The sequence below is a fragment of the Carcharhinus amblyrhynchos genome, unplaced genomic scaffold (genome assembly GCF_965287045.1).
Source record: "Carcharhinus amblyrhynchos unplaced genomic scaffold, sCarAmb.v2.hapA chromosome_347, whole genome shotgun sequence".
Taxonomy (NCBI): Eukaryota; Metazoa; Chordata; class Chondrichthyes; order Carcharhiniformes; family Carcharhinidae; genus Carcharhinus; species Carcharhinus amblyrhynchos.
Window position 1 is genome coordinate 81,750 of NW_027650087.1, and position 23,908 is coordinate 105,657.

The 23,908-nt window shown below is 53.7% G+C and overlaps 2 protein-coding genes across 2 annotated transcripts; both read right to left on the reverse strand.

Annotated features, from left to right (window-relative positions):
- Positions 1–343: 343 nt before the first annotated feature.
- Positions 344–13,277, reverse strand: LOC145339218 (solute carrier family 35 member F3-like). The gene is made up of 7 exons (XM_080183614.1): positions 13,202–13,277; positions 8,788–9,121; positions 6,265–6,484; positions 4,476–4,601; positions 2,951–3,143; positions 1,160–1,249; positions 344–627 (listed from the first exon to the last, which is right to left on the reverse strand). The coding sequence occupies exons 1-7, from the start codon at positions 13,275–13,277 to the stop codon at positions 344–346; spliced, it is 1,323 nt and encodes a 440-aa protein (XP_080039740.1).
- Positions 13,278–17,294: 4,017 nt separating this feature from the next.
- On the reverse strand, positions 17,295–23,536 carry LOC145339219 (potassium channel subfamily K member 1-like). Its single transcript, XM_080183615.1, has 3 exons — positions 23,206–23,536; positions 19,122–19,517; positions 17,295–17,548 (listed from the first exon to the last, which is right to left on the reverse strand). The coding sequence occupies exons 1-3, from the start codon at positions 23,534–23,536 to the stop codon at positions 17,295–17,297; spliced, it is 981 nt and encodes a 326-aa protein (XP_080039741.1).
- Positions 23,537–23,908: the final 372 nt, after the last annotated feature.

Consider the following 23,908-nt stretch of genomic DNA (forward strand, 5'->3'; position numbering starts at 1 on the left):
GTCGGTGCAGACTTGATGGGCCGAAGGGCCAACAGGATTCTGTGATTATTGTCGGTGCACCAGTTCACCAGATTCTCTATCTCTTTCCCGTACTCCGTCTCGTCATTGTCTGAGATCAGACCCACTGGAGTGGTATCATCAGCAAACTGGAAAGTGTTTTGGGGTCGAATTTGGCCACATGGTCACAAGTGTACCCTAGGAAATTTCTCATAAATTAATCATATTAATTCTCCCTAAATTTGAAGGGTGCAGAGAATTTCATACACAAAGATTTAAGATAAGAACATCTTTATTAAGAGTGCGATTTCCAATGTTGTCAGCGTGATTGAGACCTTGTCAGTCCCTACGCTGCAGTGCAATCCTTCATCTCCAAGCGTCTCTGGCTGGGGCTCGAGGAGGCCACTCCACCCGCCCTGGTCCGACCTCCCGCCGGTATCCCGCCCTCGGCGCTCTCGGGCCCCGGCTCCTCTTTGGCCGTCTCCCCTCGGAGCTTGGTCAGGAGCTCCACGGCAGTCGAGTCCCAGTCCTCTGGCAGCAGCAGGAGCAGGAAGGCGAGGGAAAGGACAAGCAGGGCGGCCAGCCTAACGTCACCGAGACCCGGCACTACACCGCGATAGAGGTCAGTGACTGTGATGAGGAATGGAGAGAGAGAGAGAATGGTGAATGAAAACTTGTAGAATTCATAGATACGTAGAAGATAATGTATGGCACAGTGGGTTAGCACTGCTGCCTCACAGCGCCAGGGGACCGGGTTTGATTCCTGGCTTGGGTCACTGTCTGTGTGGAGTCTGCACGTTCTCCCCGTGTCTGTGTGGGTTTCTACCAGGTGCTCCAGTTTCCTCCCACAGTCTGAAAGACGTGCTGGTTAGGTGCTAAATTCTCCCTCAGTGTAACCCAAACAGGCGCCAGAGTGTGGGCAACTAGGGGATTTTCACAGTAACTCCATTGCAGTGTTAATGTAAGCTGACTTGTCACACAAATCAAAAAAATAGTCTGCCTGCCAAGAGTTCTGCCTTAAATCAGGAGGCGTGATATGGCTAATGCTGCCCTCTCCCTAATCCACACAGTAAAATGCTTATTGCAGCCTAACTACAGTCCGATACTAATATGCCGTGTCTTGCTTGCTGCGATCTTGAGAATGTTGGTGAGGTAGCCTTACCAGCATTGACAGGTATACTCAGAAAGACTCCCAGAGATACCAGGGCAGGGAAGGTTACTGCAGCTCCATAATTGACAAGGATGTTAAACACTGGAGGACAAAGAAAAACATCTCGGATCAATGCAGACATCCATCCATCAAATTAACTAACAACAATAGACTCTACACTGTTCCCCCATCAAACACTCCCAGGACAGGTACAGCATGGGGTTAGATACAGAGTAAAGCTCCCTCTACACTGTTCCCCCATCAAACACTCCCAGGACAGGTACAGCACGGGGTTAGATACAGAGTAAAGCTCCCTCTACACTGTTCCCCATCAAACACTCCCAGGACAGGTACAGCACGGGGTTAGATACAGAGTAAAGCTCCCTCTACACTGTCCCCCCCATCAAACACTCCCAGGACAGGTACAGCACGGGGTTAGATACAGAGTAAAGCTCCCTCTACACTGTCCCCCATCAAACACTCCCAGGACAGGTACAGCACGGGGTTAGATACAGAGTAAAGCTCCCTCTACACTGTCCCCCATCAAACACTCCCAGGACAGGTACAGCACGGGGTTAGATACAGAGTAAAGCTCCCTCTACACTGTCCCCCCATCAAACACTCCCAGGACAGGTACAGCATGGGGTTAGATACAGAGTAAAGCTCCCTCTACACTGTCCACCATCAAACACTCCCAGGACAGGTACAGCACGGGGTTAGATACAGAGTAAAGCTCCCTCTACACTGTCCCCCCATCAAACACTCCCAGGACAGGTACAGCACGGGGTTAGATACAGAGTAAAGCTCCCTCTACACTGTCCCCCATCAAACACTCCCAGGACAGGTACAGCACGGGGTTAGATACAGAGTAAAGCTCCCTCTACACTGTCCCCCATCAAACACTCCCAGGACAGGTACAGCACGGGGTTAGATACAGAGTAAAGCTCCCTCTACACTGTCCCCCCATCAAACACTCCCAGGACAGGTACAGCACGGGGTTAGATACAGAGTAAAGCTCCCTCTACACTGTCCCCCCATCAAACACTCCCAGGACAGGTACAGCACGGGGTTAGATACAGAGTAAAGCTCCCTCTACACTGTCCCCCCATCAAACACTCCCAGGACAGGTACAGCATGGGGTTAGATACAGAGTAAAGCTCCCTCTACACTGTCCCCCCATCAAACACTCCCAGGACAGGTACAGCACGGGGTTAGATACAGAGTAAAGCTCCCTCTACACTGTCCCCCATCAAACACTCCCAGGACAGGTACAGCACGGGGTTAGATACAGAGTAAAGCTCCCTCTACACTGTCCCCCCATCAAACACTCCCAGGACAGGTACAGCACGGGGTTAGATACAGAGTAAAGCTCCCTCTACACTGTCCCCTCATCAAACACTCCCAGGACAGGTACAGCACGGGGTTAGATACAGAGTAAAGCTCCCTCTACACTGTCCCCCCATCAAACACTCCCAGGACAGGTACAGCACGGGGTTAGATACAGAGTAAAGCTCCCTCTACACTGTCCCCCCCATCAAACACTCCCAGGACAGGTACAGCACGGGGTTAGATACAGAGTAAAGCTCCCTCTACACTGTTCCCCCATCAAACACTCCCAGGACAGGTACAGCACGGGGTTAGATACAGAGTAAAGCTCCCTCTATACTGTCCCCATCAAACATTCTCAGGATGTCTGATCGACCCTGAGAGACAGGACTAGAATTGGAGTAGGCAGTGTTTGGTGATAGCTCGCCCAGATAATTTGATACCACAGGAGGAAGGAAGTGAGGGTGACACACCTACCCAGGAGGAGAGTGGCCAGTCCACACAGTAGATCCCAGGGCACGTCCCTGCTGGAGGGCCAGTGTTCCACTCTGGTGACATAGAGGATGACGGAGACCCAGCTGAGGAAGAGGAGGTTAAAAGCTCCCAGTGCAGACAGGAAGAGCGCCACTTCTCTGTACCTCACACTACCCAGCAGCAACTTAAACAGGACCTGTGGGCCGAGATGCAACCCGTTAACCAGAGACCAACAAAATTCCTTCTTTCCTCTGTCATCTTCCTTTCCCCCTCGCTGAGACGGTGCCTCAGTTACACCAGCCAAGCTCCAAGTACTCCATCCCTGTTAGCCACTCCGAGAATGCTCGGTGCTCCGCTGTTCAATGATATCTTGGTCAATCCAATCCCATCTTGGCTTTTCCTTAATGTACCTGGCAAAAATCAATCCTCCATCTAAAATTGACCCCAATCATCCATGGCCTTGCCGGGGGTGGGCGGGGGGAGTCTCTCTTGTGTGAGGAACTGCTTCCTGATCTCACCCACAGATTCATAGAATCCCTACAGTGCAGAAGGAAGCCATTCGGCCCTTCAAATCTGCACCAACTCTCCAAAAAAGCTTCCTCCCCAGCACTCGCCCTATCCCTGTAAGCCCCTGCACATTTACCAATGTTAATCCACCTAACCGGCACATCTTTGGACTGTGGGAGGAAACTGGAGCAGTCAGAGGAAACCCACGCAGACACAGGGAGAACGTGCAGCCTCCACACAGACAGTGACCCAAGCCGGAAATCGAACCCGGGTCCCTGGCACTGTGAGGAAGCAAAGCTAACCATCATTGCCAGTGTGCTGCTTCTCCTCTGAGCCTCACAGAGGGGCACACAGCCCAGCAGGGCTCACTGCTCAGGAGGAGAAGGGCCAATTCACCGAGCATCTGGGTCAACAAATTCCTCCTCCCCGCCACAGAAAAATATGGCTTCTCATCTTGAAATCGGCACAGATCGAATACCTGACTGGGAATAGGCAGAAAGTAGGTTCAGGTCTCGCCTCAAACACACTGAACCCCCTCCGCCACCCCCCGCACCAGCAGCTGGAGAGTACTGCACTGTCCGAGAGGTGTGGGGCTCAGGGGGGAGTCATTTGGACGCAATGGTAAACAGAGGAACAACCCCCCCTGCACCCCCCAGTGCGAAAGATCCCATGACCACTGTGGGAAGAACGGCATTTGGATGTGGAGACAGGATGGGGTGGGTTCCTCTGCCCTGGTACATTAGGGCTCCCATTCATCCTTTGTCCAACCTGATTAAAGCCAGCTGAACTGGCCATTTCTCCCCATTGCCGCTTTTTGGGATCTTGCTGTGCACAATGTCAGGGTGGCCTCGTTCTCTCCCCCTCCCCCTCTTCGCAATTCAAAAGGGGGATGTACCTTTGGCTGTCAGTGGGGGGGTGCTGGGGTTGTGTGAGACATGCAGGTCTTGACGCCTAAAGCCAGTTTACACCCCCCCAACCCTGGGCATGGGATGTCTGGGGGGAGAGTGGGAGGGGGTCTCACCTTGTACAGAGCGGAGGTGGATGCTGACCCCACCACAAAGGCCACTCCCACGATGGAATCACGGCGGAACCCATCGGCATAGGCAATCAGCACGATGCCGGTGATGGAGAGGATTGCCGCTACGATCTGTGGGGGAGCAGAGCATCGGGAAAGTCATTCCAGCTTCCACCCCAATCCCCAACACCCCCCCCACCCAAACCCCCTCTTCCCCGCTCAACACCAACCATTCCCACCCAACCCCCACCATTCCCCGGTCAACACCAACCATTCCCACCCAACCCCCACCATTCCCCACTCAACACCGACCATTCCCACCCAACCCCCACCATTCCCTGCTCAACACCGACCATTCCCACCCAACCCCCACCATTCTCCGGTCAACACCAACCATTCCCACCCAACCCCCACCATTCCCCGCTCAACACCGACCATTCCCACCCAACCCCCACCGTTCCCCGCTCAACACCGACCATTCCCACCCAACCCCCACCATTCCCCGCTCAACACCGACCATTCCCACCCAACCCCCACCATTCCCCGCTCAACACCGACCATTCCCACCCAACCCCCACCGTTCCCCGCTCAACACCGACCATTCCCACCCAACCCCCACCATTCCCCGCTCAATACCCACCACCCCCCCCCGCTCAATACCCACCACCCCCTACTATTCCCCACTCAATACCCACTGTCCTCTCAATGCCCACCATTCCCCCAACACCCACCACCCCCAAAATACCCACCATACCCCCATCACCCCCCCAACACCCACCATCCCCCCAACATCCACCATCTCCCAACTCCTACACCCCTCCAACAGCTACACCGCCCCCCCGCCCCCAGCACCTACAGTCCCTCCAACAGCTACACCCCCACCCCCAAACACTTACATCCATCAACACTTACATATTACCAACACCTGCACTCCCCCAACACCGACACCCCCTTACCCACGACCTGGATGCAGGGTAGCTGAGTCAGAGAGATCAAGTAAACCAGTTCACCTTCAGCAGGTTAATGGTAGAGAGTGGTGCAGGAGGCCATTAAGCTGGTGGTATCTGCTCTCTCCAATTAGTTCCACTCTTCACCTTGCCCTTTCTCTCCCCCTGCACCCCGCCCCCCCGCCCGCCGCCGCAACCCAAATCCCTAAAATTCATCCATTTCAACCCATGTATCCAACTCTCTCACCAGTGAGTCTATTCAGATTCACACATGGTGCAGAGGTAGGCCATATGGCCCACCAACCCTCTCCTATCCCACTTGATCTCAGCCCTTCCTCTCTCCCTTGAATGTTTGTGTCCCCCCACCCCGTTCCCCGGCCCGACCCTGGTACAGCCTCAGAGTGAAGGGACAGCCCTTTAGAACGGAGATGAGGAGTAATTTCTTCAGCCAGACGGTGAGTGAATCTGAGGAATTCTTTGCCACAGAGGAGGCCAGGTCATTGAGTGTTTTTAAGACAGAGATAGATAGGTTCTTAGCTGACATTTCGAGTCCAGGTGACCTTTTGTCACAGCTTTGTTAAAGGGTCATCGGGACTCGAAACATCAGCTCTTTTCTCTCCTTACAGATGCTGCAGCCCTGCTGGGATTTTCCAGCATTTTGTCTTTTGCTTTCAGATTCCAGCACCCACAGTAATTTGCTTTTATAGCTAGGTTCCTGATTGGTAAGGAGATCAAAGGTTATGGGGAAAAGAGTGGGAGAATAGGGTTGAGAAACTTATCAGCCATGGCGGAGCAGCCATGTGATGGGCCGAATGGGCTAATTCCGTTCCTATATCTTACGGTCTTACCCTGACACCCATAAACCTGTCCTTCAACACGATCCAGGAGAGGAGGAAGGCAAACGCTTTGTTACAACAGAAGAGAGCGGAGGCATCGGTGGTGCTGATATTCCTCAGAGCCATCAGGTACAGGTAGTTAGTCAGTGTCCACAGGATGGAGAAAGGTGCTGTCTGCTTCAGGAGTCTCCTCATCAAGCTCACACCCTCGCTGAGGCAACGGCCACACCCACTGTGGACCGAGAGCAAGAAAAGAGGTTCCAGATTGACAATGTGTCCACAACCTGAACCTGCTACCGATCCCTACAGTACAGAATGAGGCCATTCAGCCCATCAAGTCTGCACTGACTCTGACAGAGCATCACACCCAGGTCCTATCCCCTTAACCCCCCCACCCTATTTACCTCACTAACCCCCCCTAACCTGCACATCTTTGGACACTGAGGGGCAATTTAGCATGGCCGATCCACCTAACGTGTGTGTGTGTGTGTGTGTGTGTGTGTGTGCGCGCGCGCATGCAACCATATCTATGTGTGTGTTTGTGTGGCTGAGTGTGTATGTGTCACTGTGTCTTTGTGTGTGTGTTTGTCACTGTGTTTGTGTCCATATGTGTCTGTGTGTTGTGTGTATGTATAAGTGTGTATGTGACTGTGTCACTGTGTGTATCACTGTGTGCGTGTCCATGTGCGTATGTGTCTGAGTGTGTGTGTCACTGCATGTGTGTCTGTGTGTGTATCACTGTGTGTGTATGTGTCTGTCACTGTGTGTTACTATGTGTGTCCATATGTATGTGTTTGTATATGTGTGTGTGTGTCTGTGTCTATATATATGTGTGTGTGTCACTGTGTGTGTGTGTGTGTGTGTGTGTGTGTGTGTGTGTGTGTGTGTGTGTGTGTGTGTGTGTGTACAGTTCCTGCTGGAAAATCACACCCTCCGGCTGGGATCAATAATTCACAAGGACTTCAAGCCAGCCCCTCTCAGTGAGAAAGGTAAGTATCGTGCCCATGTGAAATGGCCACTGTGGTGTGAGGCAGCTGTGTCTAATCTCACAGAGTGGAATCTTTCACACTGTATTCACAGATCCCACTGTCTTTATCCTCTCTCTGTTATCTCTCAGGTTTAAACAGCCTCTAATCCGCTTTACAGGCTCAGTGTAAGAGGCTTTTATAAATGCAATTAAAGTTCTACCTGCTCGTGGGCACTCTGAGGGGTGTTGCGCTGTGGTAATGGTCAGGGGGTGAGGATGCGTTGTGGTGACTGATAGTCAGGGGGTGAAGGGTGGTGAGCTGAACAAGGGTGAGTTGGGCCCACCAGGGCATACTAGTCTGAACTACATTCTATGGGTGGCACGGTGACACAGTGGGTTAACACTGCTGCCTCACAGTGCCAGGGACCCGGGTTCGATTCCCGGGGGCACGGTGACACAGTGGGTTAACACTGCTGCCTCACAGCGCCAGGGACCCGGGTTCGATTCCCGGGGACACGGTGACACAGTGGGTTAACACTGCTGTCTCACAGAGCCAGGGACCCGGGTTCGATTCCCGGGGGCACAGTGACACAGTGGGTTAACACTGCTGTCTCACAGAGCCAGGGACCCGGGTTCGATTCCTGGGGACATGGTGACACAGTGGGTTAACACTGCTGTCTCACAGAGCCAGGGACCCGGGTTCGATTCCCGGGGGCACGGTGACACAGTGGGTTAACACTGCTGCCTCACAGCGCCAGGGACCCGGGTTCGATTCCCGGGGACACGGTGACACAGTGGGTTAACGCTGCTGCCTCACAGCGCCAGGGACCCGGGTTCGATTCCCGGGGGCACGGTGACACAGTGGGTTAACACTGCTGTCTCACAGCGCCAGGGATCCGGGTTCGATTCCCGGGGACACAGTGACACAGTGAGTTAACACTGCTGTCTCACAGAGCCAGGAACCCAGGTTCGATTCCCGGGGGCACGGTGACACAGTGGGTTAACACTGCTGTCTCACAGCGCCAGGGACCCAGGTTCGATTCCCGGGGACACGGTGACACAGTGAGTTAACACTGCTGCCTCACAGCGCCAGGGACCCGGGTTCGATTCCCGGGGACACGGTGACACAGTGGGTTAACACTGCTGTCTCACAGAGCCAGGGACCCGGGTTCGATTCCCGGGGGCACGGTGACACAGTGGGTTAACACTGCTGTCTCACAGCGCCAGGGACCCGGGTTCGATTCCCAGGGGCACGGTGACACAGTGGGTTAACACTGCTGCCTCACAGCGCCAGGGACCCAGGTTCAATTCCCGGCTCGGGTCACTGTCTGTGTGGACTCTGCACCTTCTCCCCATATCTGCGTGGGTTTCCTCCAAGCGCTCCAATTTCCACCTTCTCCTAGCAGCCTTGGACTGTATCTGGGACCCTCTCTGAGCCGGGGCCTGCTGGTTTCTGGTACCACCTGGCAAAACACCCCCACCCCCCCCTACTCCGAGCACCATTGAGACCTCACTGCCCTCCCACCTGGAGTTGCTCCCCACGTCCCCCCACCACGCCTTACCCTCACCTGAACCGTTGGGACGGCGGTGACCCTCTCTCGCTCGAGGACAGCAAGCAGCCCGAGCAGTAGCTGGGGAACAGCAGGAGGTTCCAGCTAGCCGAGTGCCAGGCCATGAAGAACGGCGACTCAAACTCCCTCAGCGCCACCTTGGCCAACTGTGTCATACCCGCCCAAGAGGCTGCCAGGCAACATGCCAAGGCCAGGCCAGTCAGCAGTCTCCCCAGCGCCACAGGGGAGCGATACCGGCAGCAAGAACAGCAGTGAGCCCCGCAGCCCTCACCGACCTTCACCTCGGCCGCCGGTACCACCTCTGTCGGAGTGTCCAGAGGCTGGTCCTTGTCTTCATTCGGGGGGGTGGGGAAGAGAAGGAGAGAACAATGAGTTGTAGAATCCCTTCGGCGCAGAAGGAGGCCTTTCGGCCCATCAAATCTGCGCCTACAACAATCTGTATCCCTCAATAGCACCTTCTCCCCAGATCCCTCAATCCTACCTTCTCCCCAGATCCCTCAATCCTACCTTCTCCCCAGATCCCTCAATCCTACCTTCTCCCCAGATCCCTCAATCCTACCTTCTCCCCAGATCCCTCAATCCTACCTTCTCCCCAGATCCCTCAATCCTACCTTCTCCCCAGATCCCTCAATCCTACCTTCTCCTCAGATCCCTCAATCCTACCTTCTCCCCAGATCCTTCAAACCTACCTTCTCTCCATATCCCTCAATCCTACCTTCTCCTCAGATCCCTCAATCCTACCTTCTCTCCATATCCCTCAATCCTACCTTCTCCCCAGATCCCTCAATCTTACCTTCTCTCCATTTCCTTCAATCCCACTGACAACAATCCCACGCAGGCCCTATCCCTGTAAGCTCACATACTTACCCTGCTAATCCCCCTGACACTAAGGGGTAATTTAGCATGGCTACTCCCCCTAACCAGCATGTCTTTCGGGACTGCGGGAGGAAACTGGAGCACCCAGAGGAAACCCGCGCAGACACGGGGAGAAAGTTCAGACTCCACATAGAGAGTGACCCAAGCCGGGAATTGAACCCGGGTCCCTGGGCGCTGTGAGGCAGCAGTGCTAACCCACTGTGTGAACCCGGGTCCCTGGGCGCTGTGAGACAGCAGCGCTAACCCACTGTGTGAACCCGGGTCCCTGGGCGCTGTGAGACAGCAGCGCTAACCCACTGTGTGAACCCGGGTCCCTGGGCGCTGTGAGGCAGCAGCGCTAACCCACTGTGTGAACCCGGGTCCCTGGGCGCTGTGAGGCAGCAGTGCTAACCCACTGTGTGAACCCGGGTCCCTGGGCGCTGTGAGGCAGCAGCGCTAACCCACTGTGTGAACCCGGGTCCCTGGGCGCTGTGAGGCAGCAGCGCTAACCCACTGTGTGAACCCGGGTCCCTGGGCGCTGTGAGGCAGCAGCGCTAACCCACTGTGTGAACCCGGGTCCCTGGGTGCTGTGAGGCAGCAGTGCTAACCCACTGTGTGAACCCGGGTCCCTGGCGCTGTGAGGCAGCAGTGCTAACCCACTGTGTGAACCCAGGTCCCTGGCGCTGTGAGACAGCAGTGCTAACCCACTGTGTGAACCCAGGTCCCTGGCGCTGTGAGGCAGCAGTGCTAACCCACTGTGTGAACCCAGGTCCCTGGCGCTGTGAGGCAGCAGTGCTAACCCACTGTGTGAACCCGGGTCCCTGGGTGCTGTGAGACAGCAGTGCTAACCCACTGTGTGAACCCGGGTCCCTGGGCGCTGTGAGACAGCAGTGCTAACCCACTGTGTGAACCCGGGTCCCTGGCACTGTGAGGCAGCAGTGCTAACCGACTGTGCCACCCAAATGTCCCCATTAGGGAAGGAAATCTGCTGCTGTTACCCGGTCTGGTCTACATGTGACTCCTGATCCCACACACACACACCCTCTCAGACACACACTCACACACACGCACTCTCTCACACACACTCTCTCTCTCACGCACACCCTCTCAATCACACACACACTCAAACACACACTCACACACACTCTCTCTCACACACACAGTCACACTCAGACACACACTCTCTCAGACACACACCCTCTCTCACACACACTTTCTCTCACACACTCTCTCACACACACTCTCTCTCTCAGACATACTCTATCTCTCACACACTCTCTCTCTCACACACTCTCTCACACACTCTCTCTCACACTCTCTCTCACACACACTCTCTCTCTCTCACACTCTCTCTCACACACACTCTCTCTCTCACACACTCTCTCTCTCACACACTCTCTCTCTCACACACTCTCTCTCACACACACTCTCTCTCTCTCACACGCTCTCTCACACACACTCTCTCTCTCACACACTCTCTCTCTCACACACTCTCTCTCTCACACACTCTCTCTCACACACACTCTCTCACACACTCTCTCACACACTCTCTCTCTCACACACTCTCTCTCTCTCTCTCACACTCTCTCTCACACACTCTCTCTCTCACACACTCTCTCTCTCACACACTCTCTCTCACACTCTCTCACACACACTCTCTCTCTCACACACTCTCTCTCACACACACTCTCTCTCTCACACACTCTCTCTCTCTCACACACACTCTCTCACACACTCTCTCTCACACTCTCTCTCACACACACTCTCTCTCTCACACACTCTCTCTCACTCACACACTCTCTCTCACACACTCTCTCTCTCACACACACTCTCTCTCTCACACACACTCTCTCACACACTCTCTCTCTCTCACACACACTCTCTCTCTCACACACTCTCTCTCTCACACACACTCTCTCTCACACACACTCTCTCTCTCTCACACACACTCTCTCTCTCACACACACTCTCTCTCTCACACACTCTCTCTCTCTCACACACACTCTCTCTCTCACACACTCTCTCTCTCTCACACACTCTCTCTCTCACACACTCTCTCTCTCACACACTCTCTCTCACACACACTCTCTCACACACTCTCTCTCACACACACTCTCTCACACACTCTCTCTCACACACTCTCTCTCTCTCACACACTCTCTCTCTCACACACACTCTCACTCTCTCTCACACTCTGTCTGACACACACTCTCTCTGACACACACACACACAGTGATGCGGTCGACTCTTTCCTGCCCCTCTGAAATGGCCGAGTGAGATAGTCAGTTCAAGGAGCAATTAGGGACTGGCAATAAGTGCTGGGTCTTACCCAGCGGCACCCCCTGTCCCGTTAAAACAGGAAAACTAAATAAACTGAACACTGCAATCAGAGGAACAATGAGAAGTTGGGAGTGGGTGGTGTACATACACTGCGGCACAGTGGGTTCGCACTGCTGCCTCACAGTGTCAGGGACCTGGGTTCGATTTCCGACTTGGGTCACTGTGTGTGTGGCGTCTGCATGTTCTCCCCGTGTCTGCATGGGTTTCCTCCTGATGCTCCGGTTTCCTCCCACAGTCTGAAAGACGTACTGGTTAGGTGCTAAATTCTCACTCAGTGTAACCTGGAGTGTGGTGATGAGGGGATTTTCACAGTAACTTCGTTGCAGTGTTAATGTAAGCCTCACATGTGATATTAATAAGTAAACTTTAAAAAAAACTGAAGGTAAAAGGGTCTTTCAACAAATCAGTTATACCGTATTTATTAATAATCCGGCCAAAACCTTTATAAACCACTGGGTTAGGTTTGTGAGATATTCTGGGCCCCACACTTTAGGAAGGATATTCGGCCTCAGAGAGAGTGCAGAGGGAGATTTACCTGAGTGTTTCCAGGGGTAAGGGGGCTTCAGTTCGTGTGGAGAAGCTGGGATGGTTCCCCTGGGAGCAGAGAAGGTTAAGAGGGAGATTGAATCGAGGCGTTTAAAACCAGGAAGGGTTTGGATGGAGTGTTTCCCCAGGAGGCTGGGTAACCAGAGTGGGGGGGGGTCACAGATTGAAGAGAATCGGGGAAAGGAACCCGGGAGGGGAGAGATGAGGAGAATCTTGTTTTAGACACAGGTTATTGTGATTTGGAAGGTTCTGCCTGAAACCTCTCTCTCTCCCTGTCTCTCGCTCTCTCTCTGTCTCTCTCTCTCTCTCTCTCACTGTCTGTCTGTCTCTGTCTCTCCCCCCCCACTCCTCTATCTCTCTTTCTCTCTCTCTCTTTCTCTCTCTCCCTCCCACACCTCTGAGTCGAGAGATTGTGGGTTCGACTCCCGCTCCAGCAACCTGAACACTAACGAACGGAGGTTGACACTAGCAGTGGAACGCTGAGGGAGTGCAGCACTGCCGCCTTCTGTATGAGACAAGCAATCCATCCGTTTTCCCCCATTGCTGCCTGTGGGATCTTGCTGTGCACCAATGGACTGCAGTTCCCTTTCCGCGCCCGCCCCCCCTCCACCACCCCTCACTATGGCCAAGAGTCTGACAATGTGACGCAGTGGACCCGAAGGTCCCTTACCTCCGGCCCAGGTGAGGGACAGGACGGGAGTGTCACACACGGTGAGGGGAGAGACTCTCACTGTCTGCTTCCTCATCTTGCTCCGATATCCCTCCTCTTCCCGCACGTGGCACCGTGCCCACCAGCCCTGCACTGCCCTGCCCGCTCTGGGTCTGGATAAGTCTCCGGAGAGGATGAAGATGTGAAGCCAGTAAGCCTCCAGTCTGTGGGGAGACTTAAAAGGGCAATGTCCACACCACCACCCCCCCCCCACTGACCACACCACCAAACCTCCAGCATCGATTCCACCACACTGTATCAGTTAACATTTATTTATTAGCGTCAAAAGCTTACATTAACGCTGCAATGAAGTTACTGTGAAAATCCCCCAGTCGCCACACTCCTGTTCGGGTTACACTGAGGGAGAATTTAGCACCTAACCTGCACATCTTTCGGATGGTGGGGGGAAACCGGAGCACCCGGAGGAAACCCACGCAGACACGGGGAGAACGCGCAGATTCCACACAGACAGTGACCCAAGCCGGGAATCAAACTCGGGTCCCTGGTGCTGTGAGGCAGCCGTGCTAATCACTGTGCCACCGTGCCACTTTATAGGGGTGAGTCTAATCCCGTGCTGTACCTGTCCTGGGAGTGTTTGATGGGGGGACAGTGTAGAGGGAGCTTTACTCTGTATCTAACCCTGTGCTGTACCTGTCCTGGGAGTGTTTGATGGGGGACAGTGTAGAGGGAGCTTTACTCTGTATCTAACCCTGTGCTGTACCTGTCCTGGGAGTGTTTGATGGGGGACAGTGTAGAGGGAGCTTTACTCTGTATCTAACCCCGTGCTGTACCTGTCCTGGGAGTGTTTGATGGGAGACAGTGTAGAGGGAGCTTTACTCTGTATCTAACCCTGTGCTGTACCTGTCCTGGGAGTGTTTGATGGGGGGACAGTGTAGAGGGAGCTTTACTCTGTATCTAACCCCGTGCTGTACCTGTCCTGGGAGTGTTTGATGGGGGGGACAGTGTAGAGGGAGCTTTACTCTGTACCTAACCCCGTGCTGTACCTGTCCTGGGAGTGTTTGATGGGGGACAGTGTAGAGGGAGCTTTACTCTGTATCTAACCCTGTGCTGTACCTGTCCTGGGAGTGTTTGATGGGGGGACAGTGTAGAGGGAGCTTTACTCTGTATCTAACCCCGTGCTGTACCTGTCCTGGGAGTGTTTGATGGGGGGGACAGTGTAGAGGGAGCTTTACTCTGTACCTAACCCCGTGCTGTACCTGTCCTGGGAGTGTTTGATGGGGAAATAGTGTAGAGGGAGCTTTGCTATGTATCTAACCCCGTGCTGTACCTGTCCTGGGAGTGTTTGATGGGGAGGACAGTGTAGAGGGAACTTTACTCTGTATCTAACCCCGTGCTGTACCTGTCCTGGGAGTGTTTGATGGGGAGGACAGTGTAGAGGGAACTTTACTCTGTATCTAACCCCGTGCTGTACCTGTTTTGGGAGTGTTTGATGGGGAGGACAGTGTAGAGGGAGCTTTACTCTGTATGTAACCCCGTGCTGTACCTGTCCTGGAGTGTTTGATGGGGTGGGAATGCTGGCGTTGGACTGGTGTAAACACAGTAAAAAGTCTGACAACACCAGGTTTTAGTCCAACCGATTTATTTGATAATACTCACAAGCTTTCGAGGGGACTGCCTCTTCGTCAGGTGAATGGAGAGTTCTGGCCTCAGACAGAGCATATAAAGCACAGACAGTTTAGAGATTACTGATTAGAATGTGAATCCTTACACCTAACCTGCTGTTCAAGACCTGAAGTGGTTGACAATGTGAGTGGAAGGAGCACTGATCACAGGTTACAGAGATGTGTATTGTCTTCAGACAGTACAGTAAGTGAGGTTTTGCAAACCCAGGCAAGTCACGGGGGTTACAGATAGTGCGACATGAACTCAAGATCCCTGTTGAGACTGTCCTCATGTGTGCGGAACTTGGCTATCAGTCTCTGTTCAGCGACTCTGCGCTGTCGTGTGTCGTGAAGGCCGCCTTGGAGAATGCTTACCCGAAGGTCAGAGGCTGAATGCCCGTGACCACTGAAGTGTTCGCCAACAGGAAGGGAACAGTCTTGCCTGGTGATTGTCGAGCTGTTGGCGAACACTTCAATGGTCACGGGCATTCAGCCTCTGACCTTCGGGTAAGCATTCTCCAAGGCGGCCTTCACGACACACGACAGCGCAGAGTCGCTGAACAGAGACTGATAGCCAAGTTCCGCACACATGAGGACGGTCTCAACAGGGATCTTGGGTTCATGTCGCACTATCTGTAACCCCCGTGACTTGCCTGGGTTTGCAAAACCTCACTTACTGTACTGTCTGAAGACAATACACATCTCTGTAACCTGTGATCAGTGCTCCTTCCACTCACATTGTCAGCCACTTCAGGTCTTGAACAGCAGGTTAGGTGTAAGGATTCGCATTCTAATCAGTAATCTCTAAACTGTCTGTGCTTTATATGCTCTGTCTGAGGCCAGAACTCTCCATTCACCTGACGAAGAGGCAGTCCCCTCGAAAGCTTGTGAGTATTATCAAATAAATCGGTTGGACTAAAACCTGGTGTTGTCAGACTTTTTACTGTGTTTGATGGGGACAGTACAGATACATTCAGTAACACAGGGTGCTGGGGGGGAGAGAGGGGTTACTGAGTGACAGTGTGAGGGAGCTGGATTAACATCAGTACAGATACAGTCAGTAACACAGGGTGCTGGGGGGGGTAAGAGGGGTTACTGAGTGACAGTGTGAGGCAGCTGGATTAACATCAGTAGAGACACAGTCAGTAACACAGGGTGCTGGGGGGGTAAGAGGGGTTACTGAGTGACAGTGTGAGGCAGCTGGATTAACATCAGTACAGATACAGTCAGTAACACAGGGTGCTGGGGGAGAGAGGGGTTACTGAGTGACAGTGTGAGGCAGCTGGATTAACATCAGTACAGATACAGTCAGTAACACAGGGTGCTGGGGGGGAGAGAGGGGTTACTGAGTGACAGTGTGAGGGAGCTGGATTAACATCAGTACAGATACAGTCAGTAACACAGGGTGCTGGGGGAGAGAGGGGTTACTGAGTGACAGTGTGAGGGAGCTGGATTAACATCAGTACAGATACAGTCAGTAACACAGGGTGCTGGGGGGAGAGAGGGGTTACTGAGTGACAGTGTGAGGGAGCTGGATTAACATCAGTACAGATACAGTCAGTAACACAGGGTGCTGGGGGAGAGAGGGGTTACAGAGTGACAGTGTGAGGGAGCTGGATTAACATCAGTACAGATACAGTCAGTAACACAGGGTGCTGGGGGAGAGGGGTTACTGAGTGACAGTGTGAGGGAGCTGGATTAATATCAGTACAGATACAGTCAGTAACACAGGGTGCTGGGGGGGAGAGGGGTTACTGAGTGACAGTGTGAGGGAGCTGGATTAACATCAGTACAGATACAGTCAGTAACACAGGGTGCTGGGGGAGAGAGGGGTTACTGAGTGACAGTGTGAGGGAGCTGGATTAACATCAGTACAGATACAGTCAGTAACACAGGGTGCTGGGGGAGAGAGGGGTTACTGAGTGACAGTGTGAGGGAGCTGGATTAACATCAGTACAGATACAGTCAGTAACACAGGGTGCTGGGGGGGAGAGGGGTTACTGAGTGACAGTGTGAGGGAGCTGGATTAACATCAGTACAGATACAGTCAGTAACACAGGGTGTGTTTCAATCTAAGAGAATCCCAGAAGTCCATCAGTTAGAGAGACGAGACTAGAAAAGCATTGCAGAAACTCTTGGTAAAGTTTATTATTTATATAAATATAATTTGATACAATATTGAATTAAAAAAAGGATGTTTCACTTGGAGAAATCTAGGTGAAGAATCCCAAATTGAGCCCAGACAAGGTGACTGGGAGAGTATGAGGTTTGATGGCAGCTCGCCCCAGATGTGGAACCACTGGCTCTGGAACCCACCTCTGGGCCGCAGTGAGGGACTGGGGCAAAGGGAAGCAACCTCAATGTCCGATAGCTCCTGCTGTGTTTGGGTTTGCTGAGACTTGGGGGGGTAACTGTGATCTGGCCCCCGGGTGTTATTGTTTCGCCGGGGGTTGGCCTGCGGTTTCAGGGGTGGGTTCATCGGCGCTCCTGCCCTCAGCGCCGCAGTCGTCCAGGCCTTCCGCTTCCAGCTTGGAAGCAGTGATGGCCACTTCCTTCTCCATGACGTGCAGTTGTTTCTCTCTGTCTGGGCGTCCCATGATCAGTGCGACAAATCGCTGCAGCTCCCGGAGCTCATAGAAGCTCTCCAGAACAATGAGCAGAGCGATCAGACCGACAGCCAGATAACCTGCAGGCAGGCAAAGGCACAAATCACAGCAAACAAACCATTCCCACCACTGTCCCCCCATCAAACACTCCCAGGACAGGTACAGCACGGGGTTAGATACAGAGTAAAGCTCCCTCTACACTGTCCCCCCATCAAACACTCCCAGGACAGGTACAGCACGGGGTTAGATACAGAGTAAAGCTCCCTCTACACTGTCCCCCCATCAAACACTCCCAGGACAGGTACAGCACGGGGTTAGATACAGAGTAAAGCTCCCTCTACACTGTCCCCCCATCAAACACTCCCAGGACAGGTACAGCACGGGGTTAGATACAGAGTAAAGCTCCCTCTACACTGTCCCCATCAAACACTCCCAGGACAGGTACAGCACGGGGTTAGATACAGAGTAAAGCTCCCTCTACACTGTCCCCCCATCAAACACTCCCAGGACAGGTACAGCACAGGATTAGATACAGAGCAAAGCCCCCTGTACACTGTCTCCTGACACTGCAGCGCTCCCTCAGCACTGACCCTCCCACAGTACGGCGCTCCCTCAGCACTGACCCTCCCGCAGTGCGGCGCTCCCTCAGCACTGACCCTCCCACAGTGCGGCGCTCCCTCAGCACCGACCCTCCCACAGTGCAGCACTCCCTCAGCACTGACCCTCCCACAGTGCGGCGCTCCCTCGGCACCGACCCTCCCACAGTGCGGCACTCCCTCAGCACTGACCCTCCCCACAGTGCGGCACTCCCTCAGCACTGACCCTCCCACAGTGCGACACTCCCTCAGCACTGACCCTCCCCACAGTGCGGCGCTCCCTTGGCACTGACCCTCCCACACTGCGACGTTCCCTCAGCACCGACCCTCCCACAGTGCGGCGCTCCCTCAGCACTGACCCTCCCACAGTGCGGCACTCCCTCAGCACTGACCCTCCCACACTGCGACGCTCCCTCAGCACCGACCCTCCCACAGTGCGGCGCTCCCTCAGCACTGACCCTCCCACACTGCGACGCTCCCTCAGCACTGACCCTCCCACAGTGCGGCGCTCCCTCAGCACTGACCCTCCCACAGTGCGGCGCTCCCTCAGCACTGACCCTCCCACAGTGTGGCACTCCCTCAGCACTGACCCTCCCACAGTGCGGCACTCCCTCAGCACCGACCCTCCCACAGTGCGGCGCTCCCTCAGCACTGACCCTCCCACAGTGTGGCACTCCCTCAGCACTGACCCTCCCACAGTGCGGCGCTCCCTCAGCACTGACCCTCCCACAGTGCGGCACTCCCTCAGCACCGACCCTCCCACAGTGCGGCACTCCCTCAGCAGTGACCCTCCCACAGTGCGGCACTCCCTCAGCACTGACCCTCCCACAGTGCGGCACTCCCTCAGCACTGACCCTCCCACAGTGCGGCACTCCCTCAGCACTGACCCTCCCACAGTGCGGCACTCCCTCAGCACTGACCCTCCCACAGTGCGGCACTCCCTCAGCACTGACCCTCCCACAGTGCGGCGCTCCCTCAGCACCGACCCTCCCACAGTGCAGTGCTCCTCCAGCACTGACCCTCCCGCAGTGCCCTGTCTCCTGGTTGGTGCACTCACATGCGATGGCGATCTTGTAGAGGTGTTGGAGGCTGGGGTGTCGGCCTGACTTCCCCGGCAAGTAGTCTCCCAGGCCGATGGTGCTGAGGGAGATGAAGCAGTAGTAGAGGGATTGCAGGTAGTCCCAGTTCTCCATGTTCATGAAAGCCAGAGCGGGGAGCAGGAAGAAGCATCCGATTACAATCAGCCCAGTCACCACAGCGTGGATCCTTGCCACCGTGTTCACCGACAGGCCCCACTGCATGTGGATGTAGGTGATGGGAGCCCAGTATACGTAAAACATGAGGCGCTGAACCAGGCTGGTGAGGAGGAGGAGGGTGATGGGGATACCCAGGATAGAGTACACCATGCAGAATGCTTTTCCCCCACTGGTGAACGGGACACTGTGTCCGTAACCTGGGACAGCAAGAGGACAATGGCTTTAGGGAGAGTCTGCACGCCCTACAGCTCATCGAATCCCTACAGAAAGAGGCATTCGGCCCGTCGAATCAGTACCAAACACTATCCCACCCAGGCCCTATCTCCATAACCCCGTGTATTTACCCTGCTAATCCCCCGACACTAAGGGGCAATTTCCCACAGCCAATCAACCTGACCAGCACATCTTTTTTCACCAAGGGGCAATTTAGCATGGCCAATCCACCTAACCTGCACATCTTTGGATTATGGGAGGAAACCCACGCAGACATGGGGAGAACGTGCAGACTCCACACAGGCAGTGACCCAAGCCTGGAATCGAACCCAGGTCCCTGGCGCTGTGTGACAGCAGTGCTAACCCACTGTGCCAACGTGCATCTCCTCGCTTTTGATCCCTATCTCTTCATTCCCCTGAACCAGCGAAAATCTCGACTCTGTGTCTTGAAGTTTCTACTTGACATCTCAGGCACGATAGTTTCTGACTGAGGGGGAAGAGGGGGATAGAGAGTTCCAGACCCACCCCCTTCCACTGCACTCCCCCACCAACACACACAAACCACACCCGCACACACACACAGGAGGAAATAGTGTCTCTGCTTCTCAATTCCTGTAATCATCTTAAGCTCCCCCAATCATATCACCCCCTTAAATCTTCCAACCTCACTGGATTACAAGGCTTATTCACACACCCTGTCCTCATGATTTAATCCTTGCAGCCCTGGTATTGTTCTGGGGAAATCGAGACTGTACCAACCACTCTCCCCCTCTCATTAGGAGCAGGAGTAAGGCCATTCTCCCCCTCCAGCCTGATCCACCCCATCAATAAGATCATGGCTCAACTGAATGGAACCTCAACCCCAAGTTCCAGCTGACCCCTCCCCGATAACCTTTCACCCCACATTAATCAAGAATCTATCCACCTCTGCCTTAAAGTGGAGCCAATGGCCTAGTGGTATTATTGCCAAACTATTAACCCAGAAACTCAGCTAATGTTCTGGGTTCGAATCCCACCACGGCAGCTAGAGGAATTTGAATTCAATAAAAATATCTGGAATTAAGAATCTACTGATGATCCATTGTCGGAAAAACCCATCTGGTTCCCTTTAGGGAAGGAAATCTGCCGTCCTTACCCCGGTCTGGCCTACATGTGACTCCAGAGACACAGCAATGTGGTTAACTCTGAACTGCCCTCCAAGGGGCAACTAGGGATGGGTAATAAATGCTTACCCAGCCAAGGACACCCATGTCCCAGGAATGAATAAAATAAAAATTAAAGGGTAATTTAGTATTGCCAATCCACCTAACCTGCACATCTTTGGACACTAAGGGGCAATTTAGCATGGCCAATCCACCCCAACCTGCACATCTTTGGACACTAAGGGGCAATTTAGCATGGCCAATCCACCCTAACCCGCACATCTTTGGACACTAAGGGGAGATCATAGAGGTTTACAGCATGGAAACAGGCCCTTCGGCCCAACTTGTCCATGCTGCCCTTATTTTAAAACCCCTAAGCTAATCCTAATTGCCCACATTTGGCCCATATCCCTCTATACCCATCTTACCCATGTCACTGTCTAAATGCTTTTTAAAAGACAGAATTGTACCACCTCTACTACTCCCTCTGGCAGCTTGTTCCAGACACTCACCACCCTCTGTGTGAAAAAATTGTCCCTCTGGACCCTTTTGTATCTCTCCCCTCTCACCTTAAACCTCTGCCCTCTAGTTTTAGTCTCCCCTACTTTTGGGAAAAGATATTGACTATCTAGCTGATCTGTGCCCCTCATTATTTTATAGACCTCAATAAGATCACCCCTCAGCCTCTTTTCTCTCTGGAGCGTAGGAGGCTGAGGGGTGATCTTATTGAGGTCTATAAAATAATGAGGGGCACAGATCAGCTAGATAGTCAATATCTTTTCCCAAAGGTAGGGGAGTCTAAAACTAGAGGGCACAGGTTTAAGGTGAGAGGGGAGAGATACAAAAGGGTCCAGAGGGACAATTTTTTCACACAGAGGGTGGTGAGTGTCTGGAACGAGCTGCCAGAGGTAGTAGTAGAGGCGGGTACAATTTTGTCTTTTAAAAAGCATTTAGACAGTTACATGGAAACGATGGGTATAGAGGGATATGGGCCAAACGCGGGCAATTGGAATTAGTTTAGGGGTTTTAAAAAAAAGGGCAGCATGGATAAGTTGGGCCGAATGGCCTGTTTCCATGCTGTAAACCTCTATGATCTCCCCTTAGTGTCCAAAGATGTGTGGGTTAGGGTGGATTGGCCATGCTAAATTGCCCCTTTTTAAAAAATCATCTGTGGGACATGGGTGCCGCTGGCTGGCCCAGTATTTACTGCCCATCCCTAGTTGCCCCTTACTGAGTAGCTTGCTCAGCCATTTCAGAGGGCAGCTAAAAGTCAACCACATTGATGTGAGTCTGGAGTCACATGAGTGGGAGAAGGGGGTGAGGGAGGGAGAAGGGGTGGGGGGAGGCAGAGAGGGTGGAAGGGGTGATGGAGGGAGGGAGGGAGGGTGGAAGGGGTGATGGAGGGAGGGAGGGTGGAAGGGGTGATGGAGGGAGGGAGGGTGGAAGGGGTGATGGAGGGAGGGAGGGTGGAAGGGGTGATGGAGGGAGGGAGAGAGGGTGGAAGGGGTGAGGGTGGAAGGGGTGTTGGAGGAAGGGAAGGAGAAGACAATGAGAAAGGGGTGAAGGAGAAAAGGGTGAGGGAGGAGGGGTGAGGGAGAAAAGGGTGAGAGAGAAAAGGATGAGGGAGGGAGAAGGGGATGAGAGATGGAGAAGGGGTGGGAGGGAGAAAGCAGGGGGTGAGGTAGGTAGAGAGGGAGGGAAGAGAAGTGGGGAGATAGGGAGGGAGAAAGGTTGAGGGAGAGGGGGATAGGGAGGGAGGAGCTAAGGAGAGAAAGGGAGGGAGGAGGAAATGGGAGTGAGGGAGGAAGAGTTGAGTTAGGGAGAAGGGGATAAGTTAGGGAGTAAGGGAGGGAGGGAATGAGTTAGGGAGTGACGGGGGTGAGTTAGGGAGCGAGGGAAGAAGGATTGAGGTAGTTAGGGGAAAGGAAGAAGGGGATGAATTAGGGAGTGAGGGAGAAGAGGTTGAGGTAGGTAGGGAGCGAGGGAAGGAGTGAGTTAGGTTGGGAGTGAGGAAGAAGGGGGAGTTTAGTCGGGAGTGAGAGAGGGGGTGAGTTAGGTAGGGAGGGAGGGAGAAGGGAATGAGTTAGGGAGGGAGGGGTTGAGGAGTGAGTTAGATAGGGAGTGAGGGAGGGTGTGAGGTAGGGAGTGAGGGAGGGAAAAATGAGTGAGGTAGGGACTGAGGGAGGAAGGGATGAGTTAGGTGGGGGAGAAAGATGGGGAGGTAGTGAATAAAGGGTGAGTGAGGTAGGTAGGGAGTGAGGGGGATGAGTTAGGTAGGGAATGAGGGAGAGGGTGAATCAGGTAGGGAGTGAGGCTGGAGGTAGGGAGTGAGGTGGGGAATGAGGGAGAGAGGGAGGGGGAGTAAGATAGGGAATGAGGGAGGGGGAGTAAGATAGGGAATGAGGTATGTGGGGAGTGAGGGAGGGAGTGAGTGGGGGTGAGTTAGGTTGGGAGTGAGGGGGGAGTGAGGTAGTGAGATGGGGTGCCTCTCTCCCTACCTAACTCATTCCTCCCTCCCCCAGTGCTTTACCGGTGGTGGTGAGCACGGTGCTAACGAAGAAGAGGGAGGAGGGCAGGTCCCAGTTCTGGTCATTTGAAGCGTTCCTCAGGGCGGAGATACCGTAGTTATTGGCGTCCAGTACAGTGCTCAGGAAAGCATCCAACTGTTCCTCCAACAGGCAACTGTGCTCCAGTAAAAAACTGCTCTTCATCCTGTCCAACTCCCTCCTCATCTTCATCTCCCAGGGCAGCTCCACAGCAGAGAAGACCACAGCGCCAAACAGGACATAGACCACAAAACAAGCCAACAATTTCCAGAAATAAGACCTGTTAGTGCCGCAGCAGGGGGACAGCTCCCCCATAGCTGCTGGAGAAAGAGGGGGGACACACTCTCACAGTCCAGGCATCTCCTTTCCAGTCCACATGGGCCGCCTCCGAAACATTAGCTGAAACCCCAGAGACAGAAGTGGCTGGAGATGGGTTGGAGGATTAGCCCCATCTCCCTCAGCGACCAGACCAAAGAAAAGCTGTCAAAAAAACTTCGGCAAAACTTTCTTGCTGTTAAGAAGTTGCTTTTCTATCTCTCTCCCTCTTGAGCGTCGCTGGCAAAAGTTCTTCGGACAAAGTTTGCAAATAAAAACTTTCTTCCTGTTAACAAGTTCTTCTCTCCCCCCCTCTTGAGTGTCGCTGGCAGAAGTTCTGACTCAACTCTGGACAAAGTTTTGCAGTAAAAA